Source organism: Alosa sapidissima, chromosome 14 (assembly GCF_018492685.1).
Source record: "Alosa sapidissima isolate fAloSap1 chromosome 14, fAloSap1.pri, whole genome shotgun sequence".
Taxonomy (NCBI): Eukaryota; Metazoa; Chordata; class Actinopteri; order Clupeiformes; family Clupeidae; genus Alosa; species Alosa sapidissima.
The window spans coordinates 2,267,833-2,292,704 of record NC_055970.1 but is presented as its reverse complement, the minus strand read 5'-3'; the positions used below and the strand labels follow the sequence as shown (position 1 = coordinate 2,292,704).

The following is a 24,872-nucleotide window of genomic DNA, read 5'->3' as shown; positions in this document are numbered from 1 at the left end:
GCATCAAAAGAAAGTTATGTGTGTGTACTACATTGCTGCTAGTTTATGAAGCCTCATTCACAGTAGCGTTTGTTTCTATGTGACTTACATTTGATATGAAAAAGTTTATTTTACCATCAACTTCTGTATCCATTCAACATTTTGATTTTGAAGTTTCACAGACCACAGTAGGAGGAAAATTCTACTGTATACAGGCTTTAAATAGACCTGGTAGCACTTTAGAGGAGGATGAGTTTCAGTGACTGACTATGCTGTTATGGAAAGCCTCAGACATCAAACCCCTTCTAAAGATATTGTAATGATCAAAATATTGTAATGATAAAAAGCCAGTCAAATTAAGTGAAATGTTTGAAATCAAAGAAGAAAATACTCTGCACACAAGACACACACACACACACACACACACAATGAAGTGGAGTGAAATGGGCTTGAGTAGGTCGCTTCAGAGTTGCTCTCCTGCCTTGTCGTGGGGCTGTGTGCTTGTGTGGGTCTGTCGCAGCGGAGATCATCTGACATTGTCTTTACATGTCCTCTGCTGTGCCCCGTCTCCTGGCAAATATAGCTGTCTGCGGACCAGCTGCAACTCTGTTGTGTCTCTGGAGTTTCGGAGAGATGCTTATGAGGCAGCCATGGCCTACTGGTTAGCGCTTAGGACTTGTAACCGGAGGGTTGCCGGTTCGAACCCCTAGGGACCACTAGGCACGGCTGAAGTGCCCTTGAGCAAGGCACCTAACCCCTCACTGCTCCCCGAGCGCCGCTGTTGTTGCAGGCAGCTCACTGCGCCGGGATTAGTGTGTGCTTCACCTCACTGTGTGTTCACTGTGTGCTGAGTGTGTTTCACTAATTCACGGATTGGGATAAATGCAGAGACCAAATTTCCCTCACGGGATCAAAAGAGTATATATACTTATACTTAATTCTAGCGTTGTCACTTTAAAATGGCTGTGTTGAGTGGAGAGGCACTTTGGGATCGCCCTAAAGAATATCGGAGGCAGTGTCTGTAAAATAGGATGTCCACTGAAGAAGAAGAAATTGTTGGTTAGATTAGATTTCTTTGTCTGAGCGTAGCATTTTCTTGAGTGGTCTCAGTGTTGCCTACTTTCTCTGTGTGTGTGTGTGTTAGATTATACAACTTGGTGAACTAAAGCACATATTGAATGCTTGTGCTAAATGTCAGACAAGGGTGGGTTGTACTTCTACTTCACAGCAGGGCATATAAATGGAAATGACTCTGCAGACTCTGCAAGCCTGCTGTTTTCAATTTCTGTATCAATGGGATATTGTTGTCTTTGTACATTAAACTGAAAACATTAAAAATGGTCTCCAGGCAGTGTGTGTTTTATGTTAGCCAAGCCTAGACAGCGGTGTCCAGAGCTTCCTTGTGGGGTAATTTCATGTGCGCTCCCAGAGACGAGGGTTTTTCTCTGGGTTGTGTGTGTGTGTGTGTGTGCGGCCTCCCAGGCAGAGCCATAAGCCAGGCTGCTCAGCTGGAATGGTCTTCGTGCTCGCCTGGCTGCCCCTGGTATTAGGCTCTGGATCTTATTACTGCTTCCTGAAGACGTTTCATTATGGCTGCTCCTCAGTCCGCTGCAAACTTTCCATTTCTTTCTCCCTCTCTTGCCTATTACAGATGAACAAAACTCAAAAGCCCGCCACATATCCTCAAGTCATGACCATAACATCAGTTTTCCACCACTAAACAAATGCAGCAACACTGCATATTTGTATGTGTGCTTAATACGGGTCCCTATCGAAACCAAATGAGTTATACTGTTTCATGTCTCAAAGAGATGTGACTTTTCCCACGTTTCAAAATGTAGCTTTGACCGTTTGTCTGTGAGTCATTCAGCTAATTGAGTTGAAGTAAATGTTGACAGAGTTGACCAAGAATAGACAACAAGAAATACACCTCGCTAATGAGATTTCTGACACCCCCTGTGTGTGTGGTGTAGGGGGGTTCATTCCCCCCATCCCAGTCAGATAGCGATGACTAAAATTGTGTGTTACTGTACTCTGTTCACCTGCTGGCACTGTGAGTCATTCATCCCAAACGGTGTTTATTAGAATTTCACAAGTAATGCTATCTGACAGCTGGGTGCTATTTGTGGACAGCCTCATTCATGATTGAAAATGAAGAGGTATCTGTTGCTCTGTTTATTAGACAGACCAGTGAGGATGTTAGTGAGCTGTCTCGGTGTGACTATTTTGTGCGGCCGTTGAGTGTTGAGGGTGTATTTTGGGAGCAGGCAGAGATCATGAAGGGTGGAGGTCAAGGGTGTGTGTGGGGGTAGTAAGTAGTTCATGAAATATAAGTATATATACTCTTTTGATCCCGTGAGGGAAATTTGGTCTCTGCATTTATCCCAATCCGTGAATTAGTGAAACGCACACAGTGTACACACAGTGAGGTGAAGCACACACTAATCCCGGCGCAGTGAGCTGCCTGCATCAACAGCGGCGCTCGGGGAGCAGTGAGGGGTTAGGTGCCTTGCTCCGTGCCTACTGGTCGGGGTTCGAACCGGCAACCCTCCGAAGGTCCGAAGTGCTAACCAGTAGGCCACGGCTGCCCACAACCCAGATATCTACAAAAACTATCTGGGTTGTTGCACATGGAGGTTCCTTTGAAGTAACTAACTCAGAACTAATGCAGTTCTCTTTGTATTGTATGAATTGAGAGCTGCTGGCACTGCTTGAGATGCAGATGCACTGGAGGACTGACTGCATGGTCAGCTGGGAAGGTTGAAGGAGGATAAATATTAATATTAATGTGTTACTGCATGGTCAGCTGGGAAGGTTGAAGGAGGATACATATTAATATTAATGTGTTTGCAGATGCACTGGAGGACTGACTGCATGGTCAGCTGGGAAGGTTGAAGGAGGATAAATATTAATATTAATGTGTTTGCAGATGCACTGGAGGACTGACTGCATGGTGGATAGCACAGGAGGATACATATTAATATTAATGTGTTTGCAGATGCACTGGAGGACTGACTGCATGGTGGATAGCACAGGAGGATACATATTAATATTAATGTGTTTGCAGATGCACTGGAGGACTGACTGCATGGTGGATAGCACAGGAGGATACATATTAATGTGTTTGCAGATGCACTGGAGGACTGACTGCATGGTGGATAGCACAAGAGGATAAATATTAATATTAATGTGTTTGGTCAGCTGGGAAGGTTGAAGGAGGATAAATATTAATATTAATGTGTTTGGTTTTTTTTGTCCTTCCCAATAGCCGTCTGCTCAAGACCGACATGGAGCTGGAGGTCCTTCGTTATACCAACCGCATCTCTAGCGAGGCCCACAAAGAGGTGTGTGTGTGCTTATTACAGTGCATGAAAATGCACTGTTCTGTTATCCGAAGTCTTCTTCTTCTTCTTCTTCTTCTTCTTCTTCTTCTTCTTCTTCTTCAAAATGCACTGTACTGTTCTTCCTAGGCAACTTATTCTTATTACAGTGCATGAAAATGCACTGTACTGTTCTTCCTAGGCAACAACAACTTCTTTTTCTTATTATTATTATTCCGCTTACCACTTTTTCCGTACGCAATTTCTCTTGAACAGTTTAACTTAGAAACTTCATTCAAACTTTGTAACGTAGGTCTTCAAACATATCAGGTTGGTATGTCTTTTCAACTTTGAAACTTTTATACTTTTTAAACTATTAAAGAAAAACTTTTAAAAAATCCCCATAGACTTAACATTGCTGATTGTGACATCATAATACGGCCGTTAAGCAATTAGAATCCTATGGCAGGTGTTCGGGCCACCTGGACCAACTGCCAGTCTCAGGCTTTAAAGGGGTGCTATTATGCTTTTTCGTTTTTTCCTTGTCCTATCGTGGATTACATAGCTTTTTGTGTATGTAAATGGTCGGCAAAGACACAATATCAAAAGTAACCACTAGGGGGGAGTAAATGAATATCGCAAAGACAGACTACTGAGCTGCCTAGAAACGCCTCGATGCGAATTTCAGCCGTTGCTTTATTTTAGTTCCGGTACGAGGTGACGTAACCTCGTACTTTTGCTGGGAGTAAATGGGACAGCGTCATCAGATGATTTCACAGTCAGTCTAGAACAGTTCGATTTCGCGTTTCTCAGCAAGTAAAGTTTCGGTTAGCAATGGGTAGAAGGTGTTTTCTTCGTTGTGAAGGGACGTCTCCCTTGTATGCTTTGCCAAAGGCAGAGCCTACACGTACCTGTTGGCTAGAGTTTATTTTTAACTCTATTCCCCCAACTTTACCGACCATTTTTCTGTGTCCCCGTCACTTCACGGATGGCTGCTTCAGCAACCTGCGTTTGTTCAGCACAGGATTTGCGAAGCTGCTTGCTCTGAGGGAAGATGCTGTTCCAACTTTGTGTGGCCCTATGGGTGAAGATGTCGCTCGACATGTAAGTAAACCTTTTTTGATATTAACAAAAGTTGTTGTGTGTAAGGTTGACGTTAGTTGGGTAATTAACCCTACAAGCTTGCGAGCGGAGATAGCTAACTGCTAGTGCTAGAGGCTGACTAAGTTCGTGGTCTGAGCTGAGCAAAGGTGTAATTACAGTAGCTTAAAAGCAAGCTCAGTGGTATAATTAAACCAATGTGTAGCAGTTAGCTCTGATAGTGAGGCTACCATGTTGAAGTAGAGCGAAGTAGTAGTCTGTAGTCTTGACGCAAGGCTGATTAATTTGTCACTGGTGTTATTTGTAGCCTAACGTTATAAGTTAACGTTAGTTTTCGCGGGGGATCTCAAACAAATTCTAAACGGTAACAGAGTCCGTCTACGGACAATTAACGTCAGCTATGTGAGGGGTACTATTTGGTTGAATGGTTATAGTTTTTGTTTCAGATGTTAACTGTTAGGTTGTATAAAATTATTTTCGTAACAGATTTTGGTGTTATAATTACAGGACTCCAGTGCCCCATATAGCCCCTTCCAGCACGTCGGATGTCAGACCGACTCTCCTCAGCTTATTTCGGCGGGAACCCAGACAAGTAACACCGTGGGAATGCATTCTGTGGGAGTACAAAGTGCGCCATTGAAGACGACTTCAGTCGGCACACAGTTGTCCATGGGATCGCTGAAAACGGCACACATGAGAAGCAAAGGTATTGTGTGATGTAGTTGTTAACCAAGGTCTACTCTGTATTATATCTTCAGTACCCAGGACAAAATCATCAGCTGAATTATTTTTTATTTTCTAATAAGATTTGTCTATATTATTCGTAGGTATCCAGACAAAGCTGCCTCTTCTCAGTGTAGGCACTGGAATAATTTCTGGTATAGACTCACCACTGGCGTCTACACCAATAAAGGGCCCAGGCTGTCGACCTAGCAAGAGACCACGGCTTGAGTTGGAGGACGAGGAGGAGAGCGACTCCTCAAATGAATTTCATAAGGAGCCTCTGGACTCGACTTACAACCCTGGAGATTCTGTACTTACAGAGGAATCTGACATCTCGTAAGTTTTTAGCATTGGCTACTGTTTAGTATTGGCTGTACTAAAAGCAGTATTGGCTACTGTTTTCAGTATATGGTTACCAGCGATACAACATTGCTAATATTCTAGAAAACATATTTAAAAGCTAATATTATGTTGTGTTTCTAATCTGTTAGGTTTGAGACACAGTCCACACATGATGAGGAAAAGTATATTGTTTTTGAAAGCTGCCTCAAACAGCTGTTTGAAAACTGTCCAGTGTGTAAGAAGGGCTGTAATCTCCAACGACGAAGGATGGGAACCTATGTGGCTTTCACTCAGCGATGTCCACACTGCAGTTACTTCAGAGAGTGGGAGAGTCAGCCCATGGTTGGAAGTACCCCTGTCGGCAACCTACAACTTTCTGCGGCTACCTACTTTACAGGGACCTCCTTCATCCAACTGGAAAAGGTAAGCATTTTACCATTTCAAACATGTGAATCTTTCTAGTGATGAACTAAACTGGTCTAAAACGCCTCTTATTTGTCTTTTCTTTAAAGCTGTGCAAGGCCATGCAACTCCAGATATTTCAGTATGACACCTTCAGAAGGCATGCAAGGAATTACATGGAACCGGCTATTGTTCACAAGTGGAAGATGGATCAGCAGAGTCATTTCCAGCATCAATTGCACCTTGGTGGGGTGGTTGCAGTAGGAGGAGACATGAGGGCTGATTCTCCAGGTTTGTAGAAATTTGAAATATTCTGGCAACTAAATTATTAGTTTGCATTCTGAATCATATGACATCCCTTGATGGTGTGCTGAAAAGCTTTACACACTCTGTAATACATTATTTTAGGGCACTCCGCAAAGTTTGGCAGCTACACTCTAATGAATCTGGAGAGCAACACCATTATGGACATCCAACTTGTTCAGGTATGTTTCTCTCTTTGGATTTGTTTGAATTTGAATCTTAAAAGTGTGTGATTTTGTCTAATGTTTTTTGTTTGTAATGACCATTCACTACCAGAGCAATGAAGTAGGTGGCAGCTATCATATGGAGAAGGAAGGACTGAAAAGATGCCTAGATCATCTGGAGTCGAATGGATTGAAGGTGGATTACATTGTGACAGACCGTCATCCACAGATCCAGAAATTTCTGAGGGAACGCAGCGTAACTCAGTTCTATGACGTTTGGCACTTTGAGAAAGGTAAAGTGTTTTCCTAATTCATATCCTAAACTTTGAAATTAGCAATTAACAGATTGTATAATCAGTGTGTGTGGTAAACAGGTTTGTCCAAGAAACTTGAGAAAGCTTCGCACAATGAAGACTGTGATGTTCTGAAGAAGTGGCTACAGAGCATCAAAAACCATGTCTACTGGTGTGCCACGTCATCAAGCACTGGACCAGAAAAGGTGGCAAAATGGACATCACTGCTAAACCACCTACAAAATGTTCATGTTCATGAAGACCCCCTTTTCCCCAAATGTCTGCATCCCGACCACGTCTCAAGGGACCCTAGCAAATGGTTACAACCTGGTATGTGCCAAATTATCTTTGCTCAGAAAATCAAGTATTACATTTTTCCAGTCTTTTGTTGTGATGCAGGGGGGTTGATATTTCACCACGTGTTCTTATTTTACTGAAGGATCAGTTGCACTTCACAAAGCTGAGAAAATACTGCTCAACAAGAGAGTCCTGAAGGATGTAGAGAAACTCAGCCACCATCACCAGACCTCATCGCTAGAGTCCTTCCACAGCCTGATACTACGTTTTGCACCAAAGAATGTAGTTTTCCCCTTCATGGGAATGTTGTGCAGGTAATACACAATGTCATTATTTTAAAAGTGACTGATTGAGATGACTGTCAGTCATTCTATGTATTTAATAATTTTGCTGTGTTGTTACCATAGGTTGTATCTAGCAGCAATGCACCACAATGAAAATGCTATGCGGGAGCAAGCCACAACATCTACAGGACAGGCCGTTTTCAAGGTTGTTTTTCCAAAGGCGAAGAGGGGGGAAGGCATTGTGAAGCCCGTGAAAACAAATCCAACCTTCAGTAAGTTTGTTAAAGAGTTTCTTTAAATACAGCCACAACAGTTTACAGATTGTTATGGATACATTTATTGGATTTGAATGCTATATCTTCCAGACTATGTACGTGAACTCACGAGGCTGCTCATGCAGGAAGTTTTTGAGGACCCTACATCTTTTGCAGAGGAATTGAAGACCATCCCCATCCCTCCAGACCTCTCAGCAGAATTCCCGAAAACTCCAAAGGCTGAGCTGGTTGCCCGTCACGTCTCCCGCTTCAATCAATAGGTGGTCTGAAGCCTATGTAATCACCAGACGGGAACTGCTGCCGTATCCGCTGCACCACACATGACGGGATGATGACCCGACTACTAGGTCCTAAGTAGCCCTAGCACCAGCTTACAAAGCTGCGATAGGCAAGATGCCTCAAACGCCTGAAGGGACAAGGCACAGTTCTCTGTTCAACTGTTTTCAAATGAAGAGTTTGGTTCCAAAACGCTACATCGACCATTTTAAAGAACTTTGATAAATAATTATTATTTTTTTACAATTTGTTTTGCAAGTAATTTCAGTAGAACTGTAATTGGGCATTAATTGATTTACCTTTACTCAATCAAAACAACAAAACAGCAAGTTGACTGATATTATCTGAAATACACAATTGAATAACATGACTTTTTAATGTTTTTAAAAATGGAGATATAGCATTTTGAAACCAAACTCTTCAAATATTACCTCAAAGGTTCATAGTCTATGGAAGAAGCTATGCACTATTGTCATCAATGTTTACATGCATACAAATTACATAAGAATAATGCTTTTGTTTTGTTTAGTAAGAGCTTATTACAGCCAAAGTAACTTACTCTTCTTCTGTTCTGTGCCTAACAGGTCCGTAATCATATTTGTAAATTGTAAGTTGTAGATATTTTGCAGACTGTATGGGTTTAGACACACAGGTTCTAGGCCTGGATGTTCTGTCATGCACATTATGGGTATTGGCACTTGGCTCATTCGTCTTACTACCTAATAAAGAAAATAAGACAAGAACTACTACTGTGTAACAAGTGACCTTGGCATCATCATTGTTCAGAGTGCTACATGACTGCATGGACAATATTGATTCAGGAAGCCACATGGTTTCTTGTCAGACTTTTATTTACAAAAAAAAGTTATCACTGATTTAGTTTTTTTTATTACATAACAATGATTTATAATACAGTATGCAGCTGGCTGAGACTACAGTGAACTGGTGAGATTACTCGGTTTACCATTACATATTAATTATAAAAATGTATCATTGATTAGTTTTTTTACATAACAACGATTATAATACAGTATGCACCTGGCTGAGACTACAATGAACTGGTGAGATCACTCGTTTACCATTACAAGTGTAATGCTGATGCTTTATGCTAGAGATGTCATAAACATGCGTAGCCTAGTTCACTAGTAGGCCTAAGCTACTCATCTAAAGGGGATGTTATGCTAGGACATTAGGTCAGTCCATAGAAATAAACACCAAACCGTGTAGTAGCCTAGCATAAAGTTACAGTTATCAGTTTTACCTTTGTGATTTCTCTGCAGCAGACGTTCTCCACTTCACTAGGCATAGTGGCACAATTCCCACAAGTGCACCTAAGTAACAAAGATGTTATAAGTTATAGAACTAACTATTTTTGGCAGACAAAAACAGTTCACTTATATTCCATGTCAGGCAGGCAAATAAAGCTTGTTAGTACGAGTAGCCTACTAGCCTCGGGCTAAATTAGACGCTAGGCTATAGAGATACATTTCGTAAATCAGGTGTGGATAATAGAATAAACAAAAACTTACCACAGTGAAACGTCTTGGTCCAATCTACGACTAACATCGCGCTCATCATTGGCTCCATCAGCTCCATTATCGCTTTCGGGGTCGGATTCTGGTTCAAATTGGTAAGGCAGCACTGACGCCATAATCGCCTAACTTACAAATGTCTGACGAGACGTTTCTGTCAGCGCCAAGATTCTAACTCCCTCAAAATTCTCAGCAACCGGGCGTTTCACATAGGGGTTGTAATACTGATAGACGTATGATGGAAAATAATATGGCCGACGACACTTCAACGTTGTAAATCGATTCTATTAGACCCAACAAATTAAATAATAAACAGTAAATAATACCATAATAGGGCCCCTTTAAGCATACAAACTGGCCTTATTAAGACTACACATCCTGTTCAACTGTTTCCTCTGCCAAAAAACTGTTTCAAAATAAAAGTCCTCACTACAATATTTCACTGTTAAACAATTTAACCCTTTAAACTACTGAACTTTTCAACTGTTCAGCCATTGTAACTGTTACTTGTCATCAACTATGACTCCTACCTACTGTAGTTAGTTAGCATGGTTAGCATGTTAGCATTGCTAATAATGTTAGCATTTTTTAAACTATTTATTAAAAACTACTCAACATTTTCCCATAGACTTAACATTAGGCTGATGACATCACAATGGACAAATTAACTTGATTTGCACCTGTATTAACTTCCAGCTGCTCATCTAGGCCCCATCAAAGAATCAGTTCAACTGATTGCACCTGTATCAACTGCTTTCTGCTTAACTAGGCCAACTCTCTCTGTGTATCTCCATTCTACAAGGATATAAGGCACATTCCATCCAACTTTCTATCCATTCATCCTCTTCAAACCATTCACTCATCCACCCATTAAACTATCCATCAACATCCATTAAACAATCTGCCTATCAACATCCATTCAACTTTCTGTCTATCAACATCCGTTAAACTATCTACATTTTTTAAACTATATACTCTGTCTCAGGCTTTAAGCATACAATATGGCTCTATTAAGACTGCCGTTAAGCAATTAGAATCCTAGGCCAGGTGGCCAGGCTATATTAAACCTCATCTACCTAGTTCAGTCATTCCAACTATTAAACCTCATCTACCTAGCAAATAATTTAACCTTTTAAACTATCCACCTATTTAACTGTTCAGTCATTCCAACTATATTAAACCTCATATACCTAGTTCAGTCATTTCAACTATATTAAACCTCATCATGTTGGTTGCCAATTAGCACATCATCTGTTTTAACAATATATTTCACATCATATGTTTGGCATTTTCATGCACTGGTAATTCCCTGGAATTGCGTTTTCTAGTTGCTATTGTGATGTCGTAATGTTAAGTCAATGGGGAAATTTTAGTAGTTTTTAATTAATAGTTTAAAAAGTATAAAAGTTAGAAAGTTGAAAAATACATAGCTGAAGTCACATAAGACCTACGCAACACAGTTTGAATGAAGTTTCTACGTTAAACAGTTGAAGCTGCATTAAACGCACAAAAAGCGTTAGAAGAAGAAGAAGAAGAAGAAGAAGAAATCAGATAACAATAGAGACTTTGCATTAGCACTATGACATCACAATGGACTACAATAATTCACTATTAAATAATCTAACTATTTAAACTACACAACTATTTAACTGTTCAGCCATTTCAACTGTCAGTTGTTATCAACTATGACTCCTGCCAGCTGTTTCCAAATAAAAGTTTGTTTGGCATTTTATGTTAATATACAGTATGTTTATATTTTCATGCACTGGTAATTTCCTCGAAATTACATTTTCTAGTTAATTATTTGTATTACTTCTTAATTCTCTCGTGCCAGTCTAAGGGCAAATGCCACTCTGGACGCCACTTAGTGAATGAACTCGTGGATGCACATAACCGTGGATCTGCCCCTTAAGGCCTCCAATCAGGAAATGCCAAACAAATGGCAACCAATAGAAAGCTCTAGTGAAACCTCTCTCTCTCTCTCTCTCTCTCTCTCTCTCTCTCTCTCTCTCTCTCTCTCTCTCTCTCTAAACTCCTCTCTGTCAGAGAGCCAGCAGCTCAGTGAGCTCAAGTGGATCACACTCTTCTGAAGGATAAAGTAGTGTGCAATTTGAAGACAATTTCCCCTCATTTTCCAATTGCTCGCTCACACTCAACATTCCCCTTTTTTGTGTGCTCTCTGTGTCTGTGTGAGATATGCGCTTGTTTCATTAGCCTACAGCTAAAGCAGGAATGACTCACACCAAACTGGCCTCACTAACACAGAGTTGCTGACATAATGAGAATATCATCCTATTATTCTGAATAACTAGACCCCAGTTCTCCTCCACAGGTGATGAAGCATGTGAGGCCTGGCCAGAAGGAATATGAAATGGAGAGGTATGTCCCTTTACATTTGTTTAACATCTTTTAAAAAAATGTTTTACATCTTACATGAATGCTACATCTGTTACATAAAGGCCATCAGTGACAAGTATACCCTATTGTCCCCATATGCCTGTGAGATAATCTCTTCAGTAAGCTCTGCAAGCAGAGGCGCAGTATCTCCTATCTCTGAGTGTGTGTGTGTATGATCCTGTAGCTGTTCTACAGTGGAGCTACAGCTGATAACACACCCTGCCACTCATTACGCCCAGCAGCCTTGAAGCAGTTCACTCAGATCTGTTTTTTGCTTTAAACAAAGCTGGAGATAAGCTGTGGCGTTCCAGTGGGATTTTCTCCTCTCCTTTCCCCAAACGGACACTGAGAGGAGAGCAGAAATAGCAGCTCTCTTTAGAAGCAGTCAGCAGGGGTGAAAGGGCAGAGAGACAGATTGCACTCTGGGGTTTGTAGTGACTAGTGAGTCCATTGCAGACACTACGTTTTTTGACATGCGTTTATACACATTATACATTTGTAAAATGTATAACGTTTACATAATGGACTGTGACAGCCTACTGTTGCGGTCACATAACACTCCTTTAACACACACACTCACTCTCTCTTTCTTGCACACACACGCACACACAAAATGTAGTGTGTCAGCAGCTGGTTATTATGGTATTGAAAATATTTTCATAAACTTATTTGTCAGGGAAGAGCCATAAGTAGCGCTCAGATGATGCATATGTCTATATATAACTAGATGATTCATATGTATATATAACTAGATGATGCATATGTATATATAACTAGATGATGCATATGTATATATAACTAGATGATGCATGTATATATAACTAGAACAGTGTGAATCTGCCCTTCATGTGACCATATACCATCAAAATGTATTTGAAGATGAAGCAAACAAGAATTGTTCATGAGAACATATCTAAATAGGGGTGGGTTTTTGGGATAGAGTTATGAATTCCTTGAATGTCTTCACTAACTTTAAACTAACGGTAACACTTTACTTGACAGTATCGACATAAGAGTGACATGACACGGTCATGACGCATAAACCCTAACTCTAACCCTTACTCCTACCTAACCCTAACCCTAAACCTAACCCTAACTTGTTATGACAAAAGCGTTATGTCATAAACGTTTATGACTTGTTTATGACACATCATGACGGTGTCATGTCACTCTTATGTCGATACGTAAGGGATAATGTATAGAATGCCGGTCATTATTGGGAAAATAAGTCCTGACAGGGCGAACTGGACGCGGAGGGGACTTGTTCCGCCCTGAAGGGACTTATTTTCCCAATAATCACCGGCGTTCTATACATTATCCCGCTTATTACACGGCTACTTGCCAAAACGAAACAAACTCCCCACAGCTATAGCCTATTTGTTACCGTTTCATCGTGGCTTTTGGTGAGAAACAAATAGTTCGCAACAGCACACGCTGAACTTAAATCAAACATTCTTTTAGAACACAGCTGATCAACCGTCTGCTTTCACTTTTGAATGTTCCTGTCCTTGCGCAGTAATATGAAAGACGTAAATTAAAAGCACAAAGTCCATTTTCCTTGAAAGCGGTCTGTTATACTTAGCAACAGTCTGTTATTGAGGATTAGCAGACCACCAAACGTTGGAAAGGCCCATTCAAGTGAATGGAGCATTGCTGCAGCACTTTGAAGAGCCGTGTAATAATGTCAAGTAAAGTGTAACCAAACTAACTTTGACTAATGTGTCATGAGCCCCTCCGCTGACAAACCATGTCTCCCATAACAAATGAGATCTGCTAACTTCACACACTCCTCTGTTTGCCAGCACGAACAAGATTACATTTAGCTTCCCTGTGAGACCAATTGTGTTAAATTGACTCGTACCGGCCGCACTGACAGGACGGGCAGATGGTTGTGCATTTCAAAAGCAGTGAGATGGCTGGCGTTTGCTGAGTGGCTGACTAGCAGTTTGGATTAGCAAACAGCTTTTTGTGAGAGCTACGGCTTTTTAAAGGCACCTCTGCATAAGCATGCTGATCTCCAGGAATAGTCGTGTCATTGCTCATGTTTTAAATCTTAATGTTCTCAGTTAAAATCATATGAATTTAATGAAGCTGTGTTTTTCCTCATCCCGTTTGTCATCCTTGTCATTTATTATGACCGCCACGCAGCGAAGCGGCGGTCATATAGGTTTAGTCAGATTTTTTTTTTTTTTTTTTTTTTTTTTTTTTTTTCTTTTTCGCATGCCCAAATTAGCATGGAACTATCGTTTTTCGTTTTGATCTGTAGCCCCCCCGCTGGACTGGACCCCCCGAAAGGAGGGTAGGGCAGACACAGTTTTCTGTGAATATCTCGAAAACCGTAGGGTTTAGGAGGACCATTTTTTTTTTTGTATGTTGATCTCAAGGGGCCATGTCAACCCATTCCATAACCACTCATTTCATGTATAGTGCCACCTAGTTAAACACAAAAAAGTAAAAATGAGGTGTTGTAATTGAAGGTATCTGTGACCTAACATAGTCAAAACTGCACGAAATTGGAAGTGTAGGATCATTATGACACCCTCTGTATGCACGCCAAGTTTTGTGGAATTCCGTTCATGGGGGGCCACACAATAAATGAATTTATGTTACTATACCCCAACTGGCCTGTAGGTGGCCGGAGACAGTTTTCTGTGAATATCTCGAGAACCGTAGGGCCTAGGAGGTCCACCTTTTTTATGTATGTTGGTCTTAAGGGGGCATGTCAACCCATCCCATTACCACTTATTTCATGAAGAGCGCCACCTAGTTAAAAATTAAAAAGCAAAAAATTAGGTGTTTTCATCACAATATCTCTGGCTGACAAGGTCAAAACTGCACGAAATTAAAAGTGTAGGATCATTATGACACCCTCCGAATTCATGCCAAGTTTTGTGTACTTTCGTTCATGGGGGGGCCTTACAATAAAATCATTTATGTGTACATTTAGTGACGTACACCAACAAGGATTCCCGGGACACTGAAAGACCGGGGTACACAAAACTTGGTGGGCATGTACCCCCACATGGATAGCATGGAACCGTCATTTTTCGTTTTGATCTGTAGCCCCCACGCTGAACTGGACCCCCCGAAAGGAGGGTAGGGCAGACACAGTTCTCTGTGAATATCTTGAGAACTGTAGGGCCTAGGATGACCATTTTTTTCCGTATGTTTGCCTCCAGGGGTCATGTTAACCCATTTCATGTGCACACATGTGCACAAACAGATACACACACACACACACACATACATTCACAGTAATCATACGTATGACACATACTCACACAGTAGACATATGTACGCTTGCATGCACAGGCACAGGCACATACGCAGGCACACACACAAGCACGCACACGCACACGCACACACACACACACACACACACGTACATGTACATGCACACATTTCAAGAATTTCTCAGAATTATGAACAGGCAAGATGGAGGTGGGGTTGTATAAAATGAATTTTACATGTGAAATCTATGAACTAATCATGTTTTGGTACTTGTTGTCTAGCAGATACCAGTGAGAATTGAGTGTGGATAATGCAATTTAGTGAGACAGAATCATATAGGCCTTTCAGCGTGATTTATTTTTGTGGAAAAAATGTGCTGGACTGGGCGGCGGTCATATTTTGTACCGCTCGGCGGTACATCTAGTTGATCCTTAAATGAGTTTCTCAGTCATGGCTATGGCTATTTCTGTCCTGAAAGATAACGGGGCCTATATTCACAAAGCATTTTTATCTTGCTGCTAGTACTCCTAAAAGTTTTCTTTTCTTACTAAACTTCTCTTAAAACATTTTCACAAAGCTGCAGAGACCAATTTTTAGTTTTTTAGGGAAAATGACAACTCCTAAGACAAGGGCTCCGTTGCTATGGTTGACGTCTCTCATGCGCAAGCTAACTTGCAGTGACCACGGTGATTGGGGGATGAGTGACAGGTCCTCTAAACTCTATAATGCAGTTATTCCCTCGCGATTGAGATCTCCTGTGATTCTGCATGTACATTTTAAATATTGATACATTAAATGATACAAAGAGTTGGTTTGCAATTGTTTGTAAATAGGTCTTAGTGAGTTAGGAGTCCTCTACTTCTAAGTTGTCCCAGACTTAGATGCTGCTTTTAACGCTACAAGGCTTTCTGAATTACTCTTAGGCAAAACCAATTAACAGTCCTTAAGTTACGACTGGCATGCCCATTTTTTTTTTTAGGAATTTCTCCTAAATCCGTTACTTTAAAACAGGTCACACTGAAGAACTTGCAAAGACAGAACACAATTACATGTTAAAAAGAATGGAATATTTAGTCACAGACATTTTTCTTAGTTATGCTTTAAACTACGCAGTTTTTGCTTCCTCCATAAGTTAGTGGGCTGCAGAGAGGTGGAGGCCTGTGGTTGTGAAGGTAGAAGTATGTGGTGCAGAGCCCCTCCGGTCCAGCTCCTCTCCCCTCTCTGCTGCTCTGGGGGTGCTGCCGCTGATAAATCTGCTGTCCAGTTCCATCGCTGGCCGGTCCAAGACGGGTTGCAGAGGAGCGGTTCTGGGCAGGGGCGGACCTGGGTCTTGCCGGAGTGGGCCAGAAGCATTAATCAAAGCTCGTCCTGATGCTTGTTACCACGGAGGATGCAAGGTCGTTTGCGCTGCCCTCAAGGTCACACTGCTGCCGGTGCACGGCTATGTTTGTCGGGGACGGAGTCAGCAGCAAGGCTCTCTGGGATAGTAATAAGATGGAAACACGTCCCAGGGGCCGGCTGTGGAAAATCCATCTCCAGGCCTGGCATCTGTAGAGGCAGAGGGCAGCAGAGCGGGCACATGTGCCAGTGGTGCCACGTGGAAGTGCTTATAAAGCCCCCTCAGGAGAGACAGGCCTGGGCCACTGCGGCAGCATGAAAGCAGTTTGAAGGGGGAGCCTGCTGAGGGTTTGAGGATGGGACACACCGGTAGCCCAGCTCGGCACAGCTGAGTACTCAGTGTGTGTGTGTGTGTGTGTGTGTGTGTGTGTTTATTTTCCTTTCTTCATGCCTATCTATTTGGCTTTCTGAATGTATTCATGTAACAGCGTCATGCTCCACATCTGGCCCCAATAGATGCATGATCATCTGCTCGTGCGTGACTATTTCCATCTCAATAAGTTGGAGGATTGGAGTTCTGACACTGACATAATTAATTTGATGACAGCTGACCGTGCGACAGGTAAAATATTCCCTAATTGCTGAACACGGCAGACAGCCTTGTTCTCCCAGATCAGCCTGAATTTCTCTCTGAGGATTTATGTCCTGGGAGGCAGCCGTGTGTAAGCGCTGGGGTTAATCTGTCTGCTGTCGGGGCAGCACAACCATCACTCATGGCACCGACGGAGGGAGGCTGCGGTCTGAGGTCTTAATTATTTCTTGTTTGCATTATAAACGGCTTTCATCACAGAAATACAGCTGCAAATAGACACCCTGGTTGTGCATTTTAACAAGGCTGTCGTATAAGTTTAAAGACCTTTCCATATTATAATTTATTTGCCTATGAGAAGAGACTAGTGAAATACATTTGCTATGTACTGACACTTCTCAGTGGTTATCTACACACCAAACTGAGAGACTAATGACTGCTAGACCATCAGTCTGTCGTCTTGGTTTGAGATTCTGCATTAAAATTCAGCTGGGATCACATGCATGACAAGTGTACACACCTCTGCCAATTAAAACTCACTGTGACCTTCTCAAGGTGACAGGCGCCCACAGTGAACTTTTATCTGCAGAATTTGAGTGAGATCTTTCTGACACTGACTAAAGGTCCAGGAATAATTGCCCTGTGGTCAAGGATCGATGCTTTGTAGATGGGTGGGAAACAGTCTGGTCCTCATTAATCTTTGGGCAATTATAAAATATCAATATCAATATTTATCAAAATGTTGACAATAATATTTCTAAAATGGTGAAACGGTGAAGTTGTTCGTCTGCTGCTGAAGATCAGAGGAGAGTATGACACTTGTGGTTAACACTGGTGGATCATCAGAAATGAATGTTTCCGCTTCTTAGTTCCCTCAGTTTTTCTTTTTCAAACTTTTCCTCTGAAAAGTTGACCTGATGATTTTGATTTCCTTTGATGGTCACCAATGGATATTTTAAGCTGTTTACTGTATCTAGTAAATAAAAGCTCTAACATTAGGCTGCATTTTAAATACAAGTGAAATGTTTACTTTGAAGATGTTAAGCCATGCTGTGTTCTTGCAGTAGTTAGATCATTAAAGTTCACCTATACAACAAGTTTGTTCACACAATCCTATTTGAGCTTCAGCAGCTCTGTTTTCAGTGTTATGAGGGTCCGTCATAGAGATGCAAGTGTTTGGTCATTGGTCAAATGTGTTCAATCAATCTACCAAAGTTGAGTCCTTTTCTTTAAACCAAACTAAACTTTGTAAGGATGTGTGAGAATCCATTATTGTGTGCACTCATAAGAGTCCATTTCCTGTTGATGCTGGCACCTTCATCCTGGGGCCTGTTGCACAAAAGCAGAATTAAGACATCCGGGATAAGTTACTGAGCTGCGCTCAATGAATCCAAAACAAGAGCGTACAGGCTTAATTGCACAACGAGCAAGCCAGGATGAGCAGACACGGATTCATCAAGCCAGGTGAAACCTATCCTGGATAAGTGCGCGCTCACGGCTCCCTCAAATAGACCCCGCCACCGATCACAGATTCACCATGGCAACTAGAGTGGCTTCATTGCTTCTTCTACGGTGTGAAGTAGGTAGATAGCCTTCTCACAACAGCAACAAACAGCAACACCTCTGTTAAGGAGAATATTGCAACTAGTTCCGCGACCACCACGCGTGAAATGGTTAGATAGATAGATAGATAGATAGATAGATAGATAGATAGATAGATAGATAGATAGATAGATAGATAGATAGATAGATAGATAGATACTTTATTGATCCCCAGGGGAAATTCAAGGTTAGGCACTCCCGTGACGTCACATTGTCGCATGACAGGTCGGGAATGGTGAGTGTGTAAAAGTTAATTAATGATCACAAACGTTTAAATAATGACGGTGGCTCTAGGTATATGTGATAACAATGTGTAGTGGGCAGTGGAATAACTATTGGTTTTCGTTTGTGGTGACTGCTGACTGAGATAAGGGATGAGATTAAATAGATCCTGGAACTTAGCCTGGTCTGGAGCAGGCTAGCTCCACAGAATAAATCGCCATGGTGATTTATACCATAACATATCCTGCTGCCACCATCCCGCTTTTGTGCAACTGGATCACGGATAAATTGAGCCAGGATAACCAAGATATCCTGGCTTAATCCCTTATCCTAGTTTTGTGCAATAGGCCCCTGGTGGTGGAGGACATGTGCACAGATAGCAAACCCTCACCAGCTCACTATCTGCCTAATTGAGCCCCAGCACTTTTCCACAGAAAGACGCCTCCTCTCATTCACTGGGGGAGGAGTGAGGCTGACTCATTCCGCCCGACTGATATCTTCCCCTCTCTCCATGTTTCCTCACAAGCTGTTTGTGAATGTCTCTCCATAATTCACACCATTTTCCCAGATGGTGCAGAGAGATTTTTGTGTTTGAGAAGTATAGTATAAGTATATATACTTTTTTGATCCTGTGAGGGAAATTTGGTCTCTGCATTTAACCCAATCGGTGAATTAGTGAAACCCAAACAGCACACAGTGAGGTGAAGCACACACTAATCCCGGCGCAGTGAGCTGCCTGCTACAACGGCGGCGCTTGGGGAGCAGTGAGGGGTTAGGTGCCTTGCTCAAGGGCACTTCAGCCGCAGCCCACTGGTCGGGGCTTGAACCGGCAACCCTCCGGTTACAAGTTCAGAGTGCTAACCAGTGGGCCACGGCTGGAGAATGTGGCTGTTTAAGTGTGTAGAGCAGTGGTCCCCAAACTATGGCCCGCCAACTCATTTTGGGTGGCCCCGCAAAACATGTCCGTGGTATATAGCATCTGGCCCGCACGGGAGTAAGACATCGTCAAACTATAACCTCCGTAATTTCCCCATTCATTCTCTATGGCGAGTCTGAACAGTACACATGTAATACTCTTTTTGTCCACTGGTGGTTGTTTTGGCGCTGTTTCGCGTTTGCCATCAAAACGGAATGAAATGTAGGCCTACCTGCAAACAATGTAAGAGGCCTATGCTGACTGCATCAGTGCTCAAAGTATTCTAAACGTTTATCAATTATTTGTTAATAACTAACTTCTATTCAAGTCATATTTCTGGGACTTTCTGGGATAATTATTTCTATTTTTTATTCACACGTTCAAATGTTCAGAGTTCAAAGTTCTCATCAGGTGAGTGAAAGTTAGAATGGTGGTCATTTCAGATGTGTTTGCCAGCACTTCATAAAACTGTCATAGTTTGATAACTTAAAATTATTTGTAGGATATTGCTTGTTCACAACTTGAGCTATGTATGCAAAGAAACAGAGTCTTTTTATTAGTATTATTTCATTTGAGCTACATTTTACACTGATATGGCATGGTGGCAACATAAACACAGCTAGCAATGGTATTAAATTGCAGTAGCCTATGATTAAATGTAATGGAATATTCAACTAAGGTAGACTGCTGTTGTTCACAGCACTAAGCTATTTATGTTTACTGATATACTCCGAGTCTCTGGCCCTCTCTTAGAGCCAGACATAGTGAGCTGGCCCTCTCTTAGAGCCAGACATGGTGAGCTGGCCCTCTCTTAGAGCCAGGCATAGTGAGCTGGCCCTCGGAAGAAAACGTTTGGGGACCACTGGTGTAAAGTAAGTTAAGAGTCTACAGTGAGGCTATCTGCACAGCTCAGATTGACTAAGAAAAGTGCAGAGTTTTCCCACATGTCCTCAGATTTGTTTTGATCTCTTTATATCCATCATAACCAGGTAATGTTAGTCTTGTAGTGTAAATAAGTATGTATTATTTTACCTTGCTTGCTCAATCACACTCCCAGTGCATTTTTCATTGTCACCCTAATCTGAATCATAGATCTTGAGCTCCCAATTTTTCTACCTAGATTTTGTACAGGTTTGTCATAAAGTCTGCTGATGTATTCCCTGAAACACAAGGATAATCAATGGTGGAGAAACTATTTGTTTAGGAAATATTTGGCAGTTATCCCATTATTCAATGTAGGGCAATTCCATACAAAACTGTCACATCCATAACGCTAACACAATGCTATGGTATGGTATGATGTGAATTATGATTACTTGAAATTTGAGCATTCACTCTTCTTGGTTGTACTTACATGAAACACTTTTCATAATTTTTCAGAATCATTCGCATTATACAAATACCATGGCATTTAGTTGCCGTTATGGACGTGACCGTTTTGCATGGAATTGCCCTGTAATTCTGTTAGCACACAGCAGCCGCTGGGGCCTAAAATAATATTTTTCATTCTCAGTTTTTGTTTGATAGAACTACTCTCTCCAAATCATAGTCTAACCCATTTGTACAGTCTGTGCATATGCTGTGAGATGATGTCCCTGAGCTGCTAATGAACTGGGTGCGCCAACAGAAACGACGCCTCCGCTCACTCAGTCCAGTAAGTTTCAAACGAGAGCCCTGAGGTGTCTTAACTGCAGTGTGTGAGTGTGTGCATCTGTGTTTCTGTGTTGCAGTCTGTTCCAGCACTACTGCTACTCTCGTGGGGGAATGCGACATGTCTCCTACACATGCATCTGTGGAAGGTAAGGCTACATCTAGAAAGTGCTGCCTTTCAAGTATCCCCACAACATGCAGCTGGATTCACTGATAAACTTTGAGAAGGTGTAGTTTCTGTGTTTGACCTTTGACCCTTTATTTCAAGTCACCACACCATTACTGTCTCATCTTAATTGCTACTCAGTGAGGATTACTGCAGAGATCCAATTTTGTTACTAGATAGAACGCTATTACCATTCTTCGATTCTTCAAAGTGGTCAGTGTTTTAGATTCGCACCTGAGCTCTGTAGTCTTTTTAAGTCATGATTCCTTATTGGTGGATTAAAGCCAAGGCTATGATCTGTGACCTGTGCGTGATTCTTTTTTTTGTTTGATTGACAGCGGACACAACGGTTCAGTTCTCCACTATGGTCATGCCGGAGCTCCCAATGACAAGACTATCAATGAAGGAGACATGTGGTGAGCTGAAACACACAAACTCAGCAACAGACTTTGAGACCAGTCAGATCATTGTCTTCCTTTTTAAAGGACCCTGTGAACTGTTTTGTGTGTTTTAGTGTTAAGTGTACTTGTATGATTGATTCGGTCAGTGTTTCACCCCTCCATGGTGTTATGAGGGCAGAGGTTCACCAATCTCTCATGTCTGATTTTATCGCAAGAGGAAACACAGATGTAATCTCTCATGAATCTTACATAGCCTGTTCATTGGGCGTGTTGATGGAGATTTAAAGCAGCACTTTAGAGAGCTCATGTTCACACCACAATAGTAGATCTGAGAGGCCTTCTTCCCTGGACTTAAACTGCTCTGCAGTTTACCATCTTTATAAGTCAGGCTCCCTGTGATTGGTGTTGGAAATAGCTCTTTAAATTAGGCTAAATCAAATAGTTTCTGTTTTGTTTTATTTTTTATTTCACAGCCTGTTTGACATGGGTGGAAATAGCTCTTTAAATTAGGCTAAATCAAATCGTTTCTGTTTTGTTTTATTTTTTATTTCACAGCCTGTTTGACATGGGTGGAGATAGCTCTTTAAATTAGGCAAAATCAAATCGTTTTGTTTTATTTTTTATTTTACAGCCTGTTTGACATGGGTGGAATTAGCTCTTTAAATTAGGCTAAATCAAATAGTTTCTGTTTTGTTTTATTTTTTATTTCACAGCCTGTTTGACATGGGTGGAGAGTACTACTGCTACTCCTCCGACATCACCTGCTCTTTTCCAGCCAATGGGAAGTTCACGCCAGACCAGAAGGCCATCTACGAGGCTGTGCTCAAGTCTTCTCGGGCTGTCATGGCTGCCATTAAACCAGGTACTAGGTGAAGAGCTCTTAAGCTTATAAGACATTTTAAAGATGTTTTTCTCTTCAAATTAATGTTGATGTTGATCATTAATTCAGCGGATTGAATTCTAAATTGTATGAAATTTTGCATAATTACTGATTTTGTTAAAAAAGAATGTAGCACTTGTACTAATGACTATGCTAATAAATATGTTCTCCTATGAAAGCATAATGAAATGAAAAGATGTGATAAGCGTCATTTGGGTTGACTTGCTTGAAGGGGTTAAATGGACTGACATGCATCGTCTGGCTGACCGTGTCCATCTCGAGGAGCTGGTGAAAATTGGCATCCTGAAGGGCAGTGTTGAGGACATGATGAAGGTGCACATGGGCTCTGTGTTCATGCCCCATGGTCTGGGTCACCTGCTGGGAATTGATGTCCATGATGTTGGTGGCTACCCTGAGGCAAGTATCATCCAAGAGCTTCCCAGTTAGATTTGTACGTTTTTCTTAAGGAAAGTTAAAAGTCTTACCGCTGTAAACATGAGAAGAACTCAAATAGCAAAGAGGGTTGCTGAGCTGGTTCCTGTAACTGTGCCTGGGCCCCTGTGTTGTTTCAGGGAGTGGAGCGTATCGACGAACCGGGCTTGAAAAGCCTGCGCATGGGTCGCCTGGTTCAGGAGCGCATGGTCCTGACTGTGGAGCCGGGCATCTACTTCATCAACCACCTGCTGGATCAGGCTCTGGCCTCCCCAGCACAGCGCTGCTTCATCAACAATGACGTGCTGCCTCGCTTCCGTGGTTGTGGAGGGGTGAGAGTGCTCACACACTGTCATTCTGGGAATGCCAGACACACACCCACACACACACACAGAGAGTACATCTCCTTATGTAGTAGCATTCTTTAGGAAGGTCGGTCTCTATAACAAAACAACAGGTGTCAATGAACTTATTGAGAATCATGTCTGTCTGAACATTCCTGTGTATTTTATCTTCCCAACAGGTGCGCATTGAGGATGACATCGCTGTGACTGCTGACGGAATGGAGCTGCTCACCTGCGTCCCGCGTACCGTTGAGGAGATCGAGGAGTTCATGGAGGAGGCTCGGGCTGACCCCAAATCCTTCAGTCCCATCACCCAGAAGTTGTGAGGGGGCAGGCTGGAACTGCTCTCTCCCCCGACTCCTTGGGTTTTTACCGCTTGTCTGAAAGGGAAGTTGGCTTTGATTTCCAGATCTATACTGTGACTGTCATGAAATTTAAATAAAATGATGCCTAAAATAATGCCAGTTCTTCACTCAGCTCTTACTGTAAGTTTCTTTACAGCTCAATAGTTCTTATGGGATTACATCTAGCACCAACAAAAAGACAAATTTGAAGTATGAAGCTCTACCATAAAGAACAGTATTAAATTATTATTTTTCTGATTTGTATCGTTTACATGTGTTTGTCTTTGTACCCAATGTATATGCCAATTAGCCTTATCAATATGTTAACCATTTATTAATAAACTATTTCTGCAGCATCTGTGAGCTGTTGTCTTATGTTAGATGCCCTGGTAACCCACATGTAATGTCTACCTTTAGGAGCTATTCCATAACAAATTAGGGTGTTTTTCAACCAACAGAGAACCGGTTCCGTTTAGTATTCTTTGAAACTTGGTGCTATCTAGTAAAACAGCCTGCGTTTCCAGTTCTGATCGGAACCTAGGAGGGGTCATCAACAGAGGGTGTAGCGTCCATATTGGACCTGTTGAATGTCGAATCCCCTTCGGTTCAAACAAAGAAAAAAAAAAATGGTGCCAGCTCCGGCAACTTTCAGGTTCTGAAACAATTTATATTTGGTGGAAAACGGTTCAACATCTGGAGCATGATCCAAAACGGGGACATTTCTCCGCTGATGGAAAAGGCCTATGAGTGAGTTTATTTCACAAAATGTAATTAAAGAAATAATCTGTAGATTACTGAAGGGCTTTGAGATCAGTTCAGGATGAGGCTTCTTTTTACCTGCACTGAAAGACCTTTCTCATTAAATTATCTTGACTTTGTGATTCATTGACCTTTGGCAACAGAAAATGAAATTCCGGTCTAATTGACTCAGCTGGATCTCATGAGTCATAAAACTACATGCTGAGAAATGAACTCAACCGGACTGAACTGAACCAAGCTGAACCTTACGTAGTTACCAGAGGAGATTAGTCTCTATAAGAAACTTATTGTTATAAGACATGAGTTTAAT

The 24,872-nt window shown here is 41.8% G+C and overlaps 2 protein-coding genes across 3 annotated transcripts in view; both read left to right on the top strand.

Annotated features, from left to right (window-relative positions):
* pepd (peptidase D) overlaps window positions 1-24,159 on the top strand; it is a 37,007-nt gene extending 12,848 nt beyond the window's left edge. The window contains exons 8-15 of the mRNA XM_042060976.1: window positions 3,248-3,323; window positions 11,624-11,670; window positions 21,317-21,385; window positions 21,741-21,818; window positions 22,517-22,665; window positions 22,916-23,100; window positions 23,256-23,447; window positions 23,639-24,159. Coding sequence (XP_041916910.1) covers window positions 3,248-3,323; window positions 11,624-11,670; window positions 21,317-21,385; window positions 21,741-21,818; window positions 22,517-22,665; window positions 22,916-23,100; window positions 23,256-23,447; window positions 23,639-23,785 — 943 coding nt within the window. The 3' untranslated portion in view covers window positions 23,786-24,159. The remainder of the gene's footprint in view (window positions 1-3,247; window positions 3,324-11,623; window positions 11,671-21,316; window positions 21,386-21,740; window positions 21,819-22,516; window positions 22,666-22,915; window positions 23,101-23,255; window positions 23,448-23,638) is intronic.
* On the top strand, window positions 3,763-8,505 carry LOC121681310. 2 transcript variants are annotated; one of them, XM_042060974.1, is made up of 12 exons: window positions 3,763-4,403; window positions 4,908-5,106; window positions 5,228-5,459; window positions 5,615-5,888; window positions 5,978-6,158; window positions 6,276-6,352; window positions 6,447-6,627; window positions 6,709-6,957; window positions 7,067-7,238; window positions 7,332-7,480; window positions 7,574-7,627; window positions 7,851-8,505. In XM_042060974.1, the coding sequence occupies exons 1-12, from the start codon at window positions 4,134-4,136 to the stop codon at window positions 7,979-7,981; spliced, it is 2,169 nt and encodes a 722-aa protein (XP_041916908.1). In that variant the 5' UTR covers window positions 3,763-4,133; the 3' UTR covers window positions 7,982-8,505. The 2 variants fall into 2 exon arrangements, with proteins under 2 accessions (XP_041916908.1, XP_041916909.1); XM_042060975.1 differs by lacking the exon at window positions 7,574-7,627 and having other exon boundaries at window positions 3,765-4,403; window positions 7,640-7,970.
* Window positions 24,160-24,872: the final 713 nt, after the last annotated feature.

Bases quoted from the DNA above. Each gene is read 5' to 3' on its own strand.
- LOC121681310 (XM_042060974.1), top strand. From the start codon at position 4,134: ATGGGTAGAAGGTGTTTTCTTCGTTGTGAAGGGACGTCTCCCTTGTAT. The intron at 6,353-6,446 runs GTATGTTTCTCT...ATTCACTACCAG, and splicing joins TGGACATCCAACTTGTTCAG to AGCAATGAAGTAGGTGGCAG. The intron at 6,958-7,066 runs GTATGTGCCAAA...ATTTTACTGAAG, and splicing joins TAGCAAATGGTTACAACCTG to GATCAGTTGCACTTCACAAA.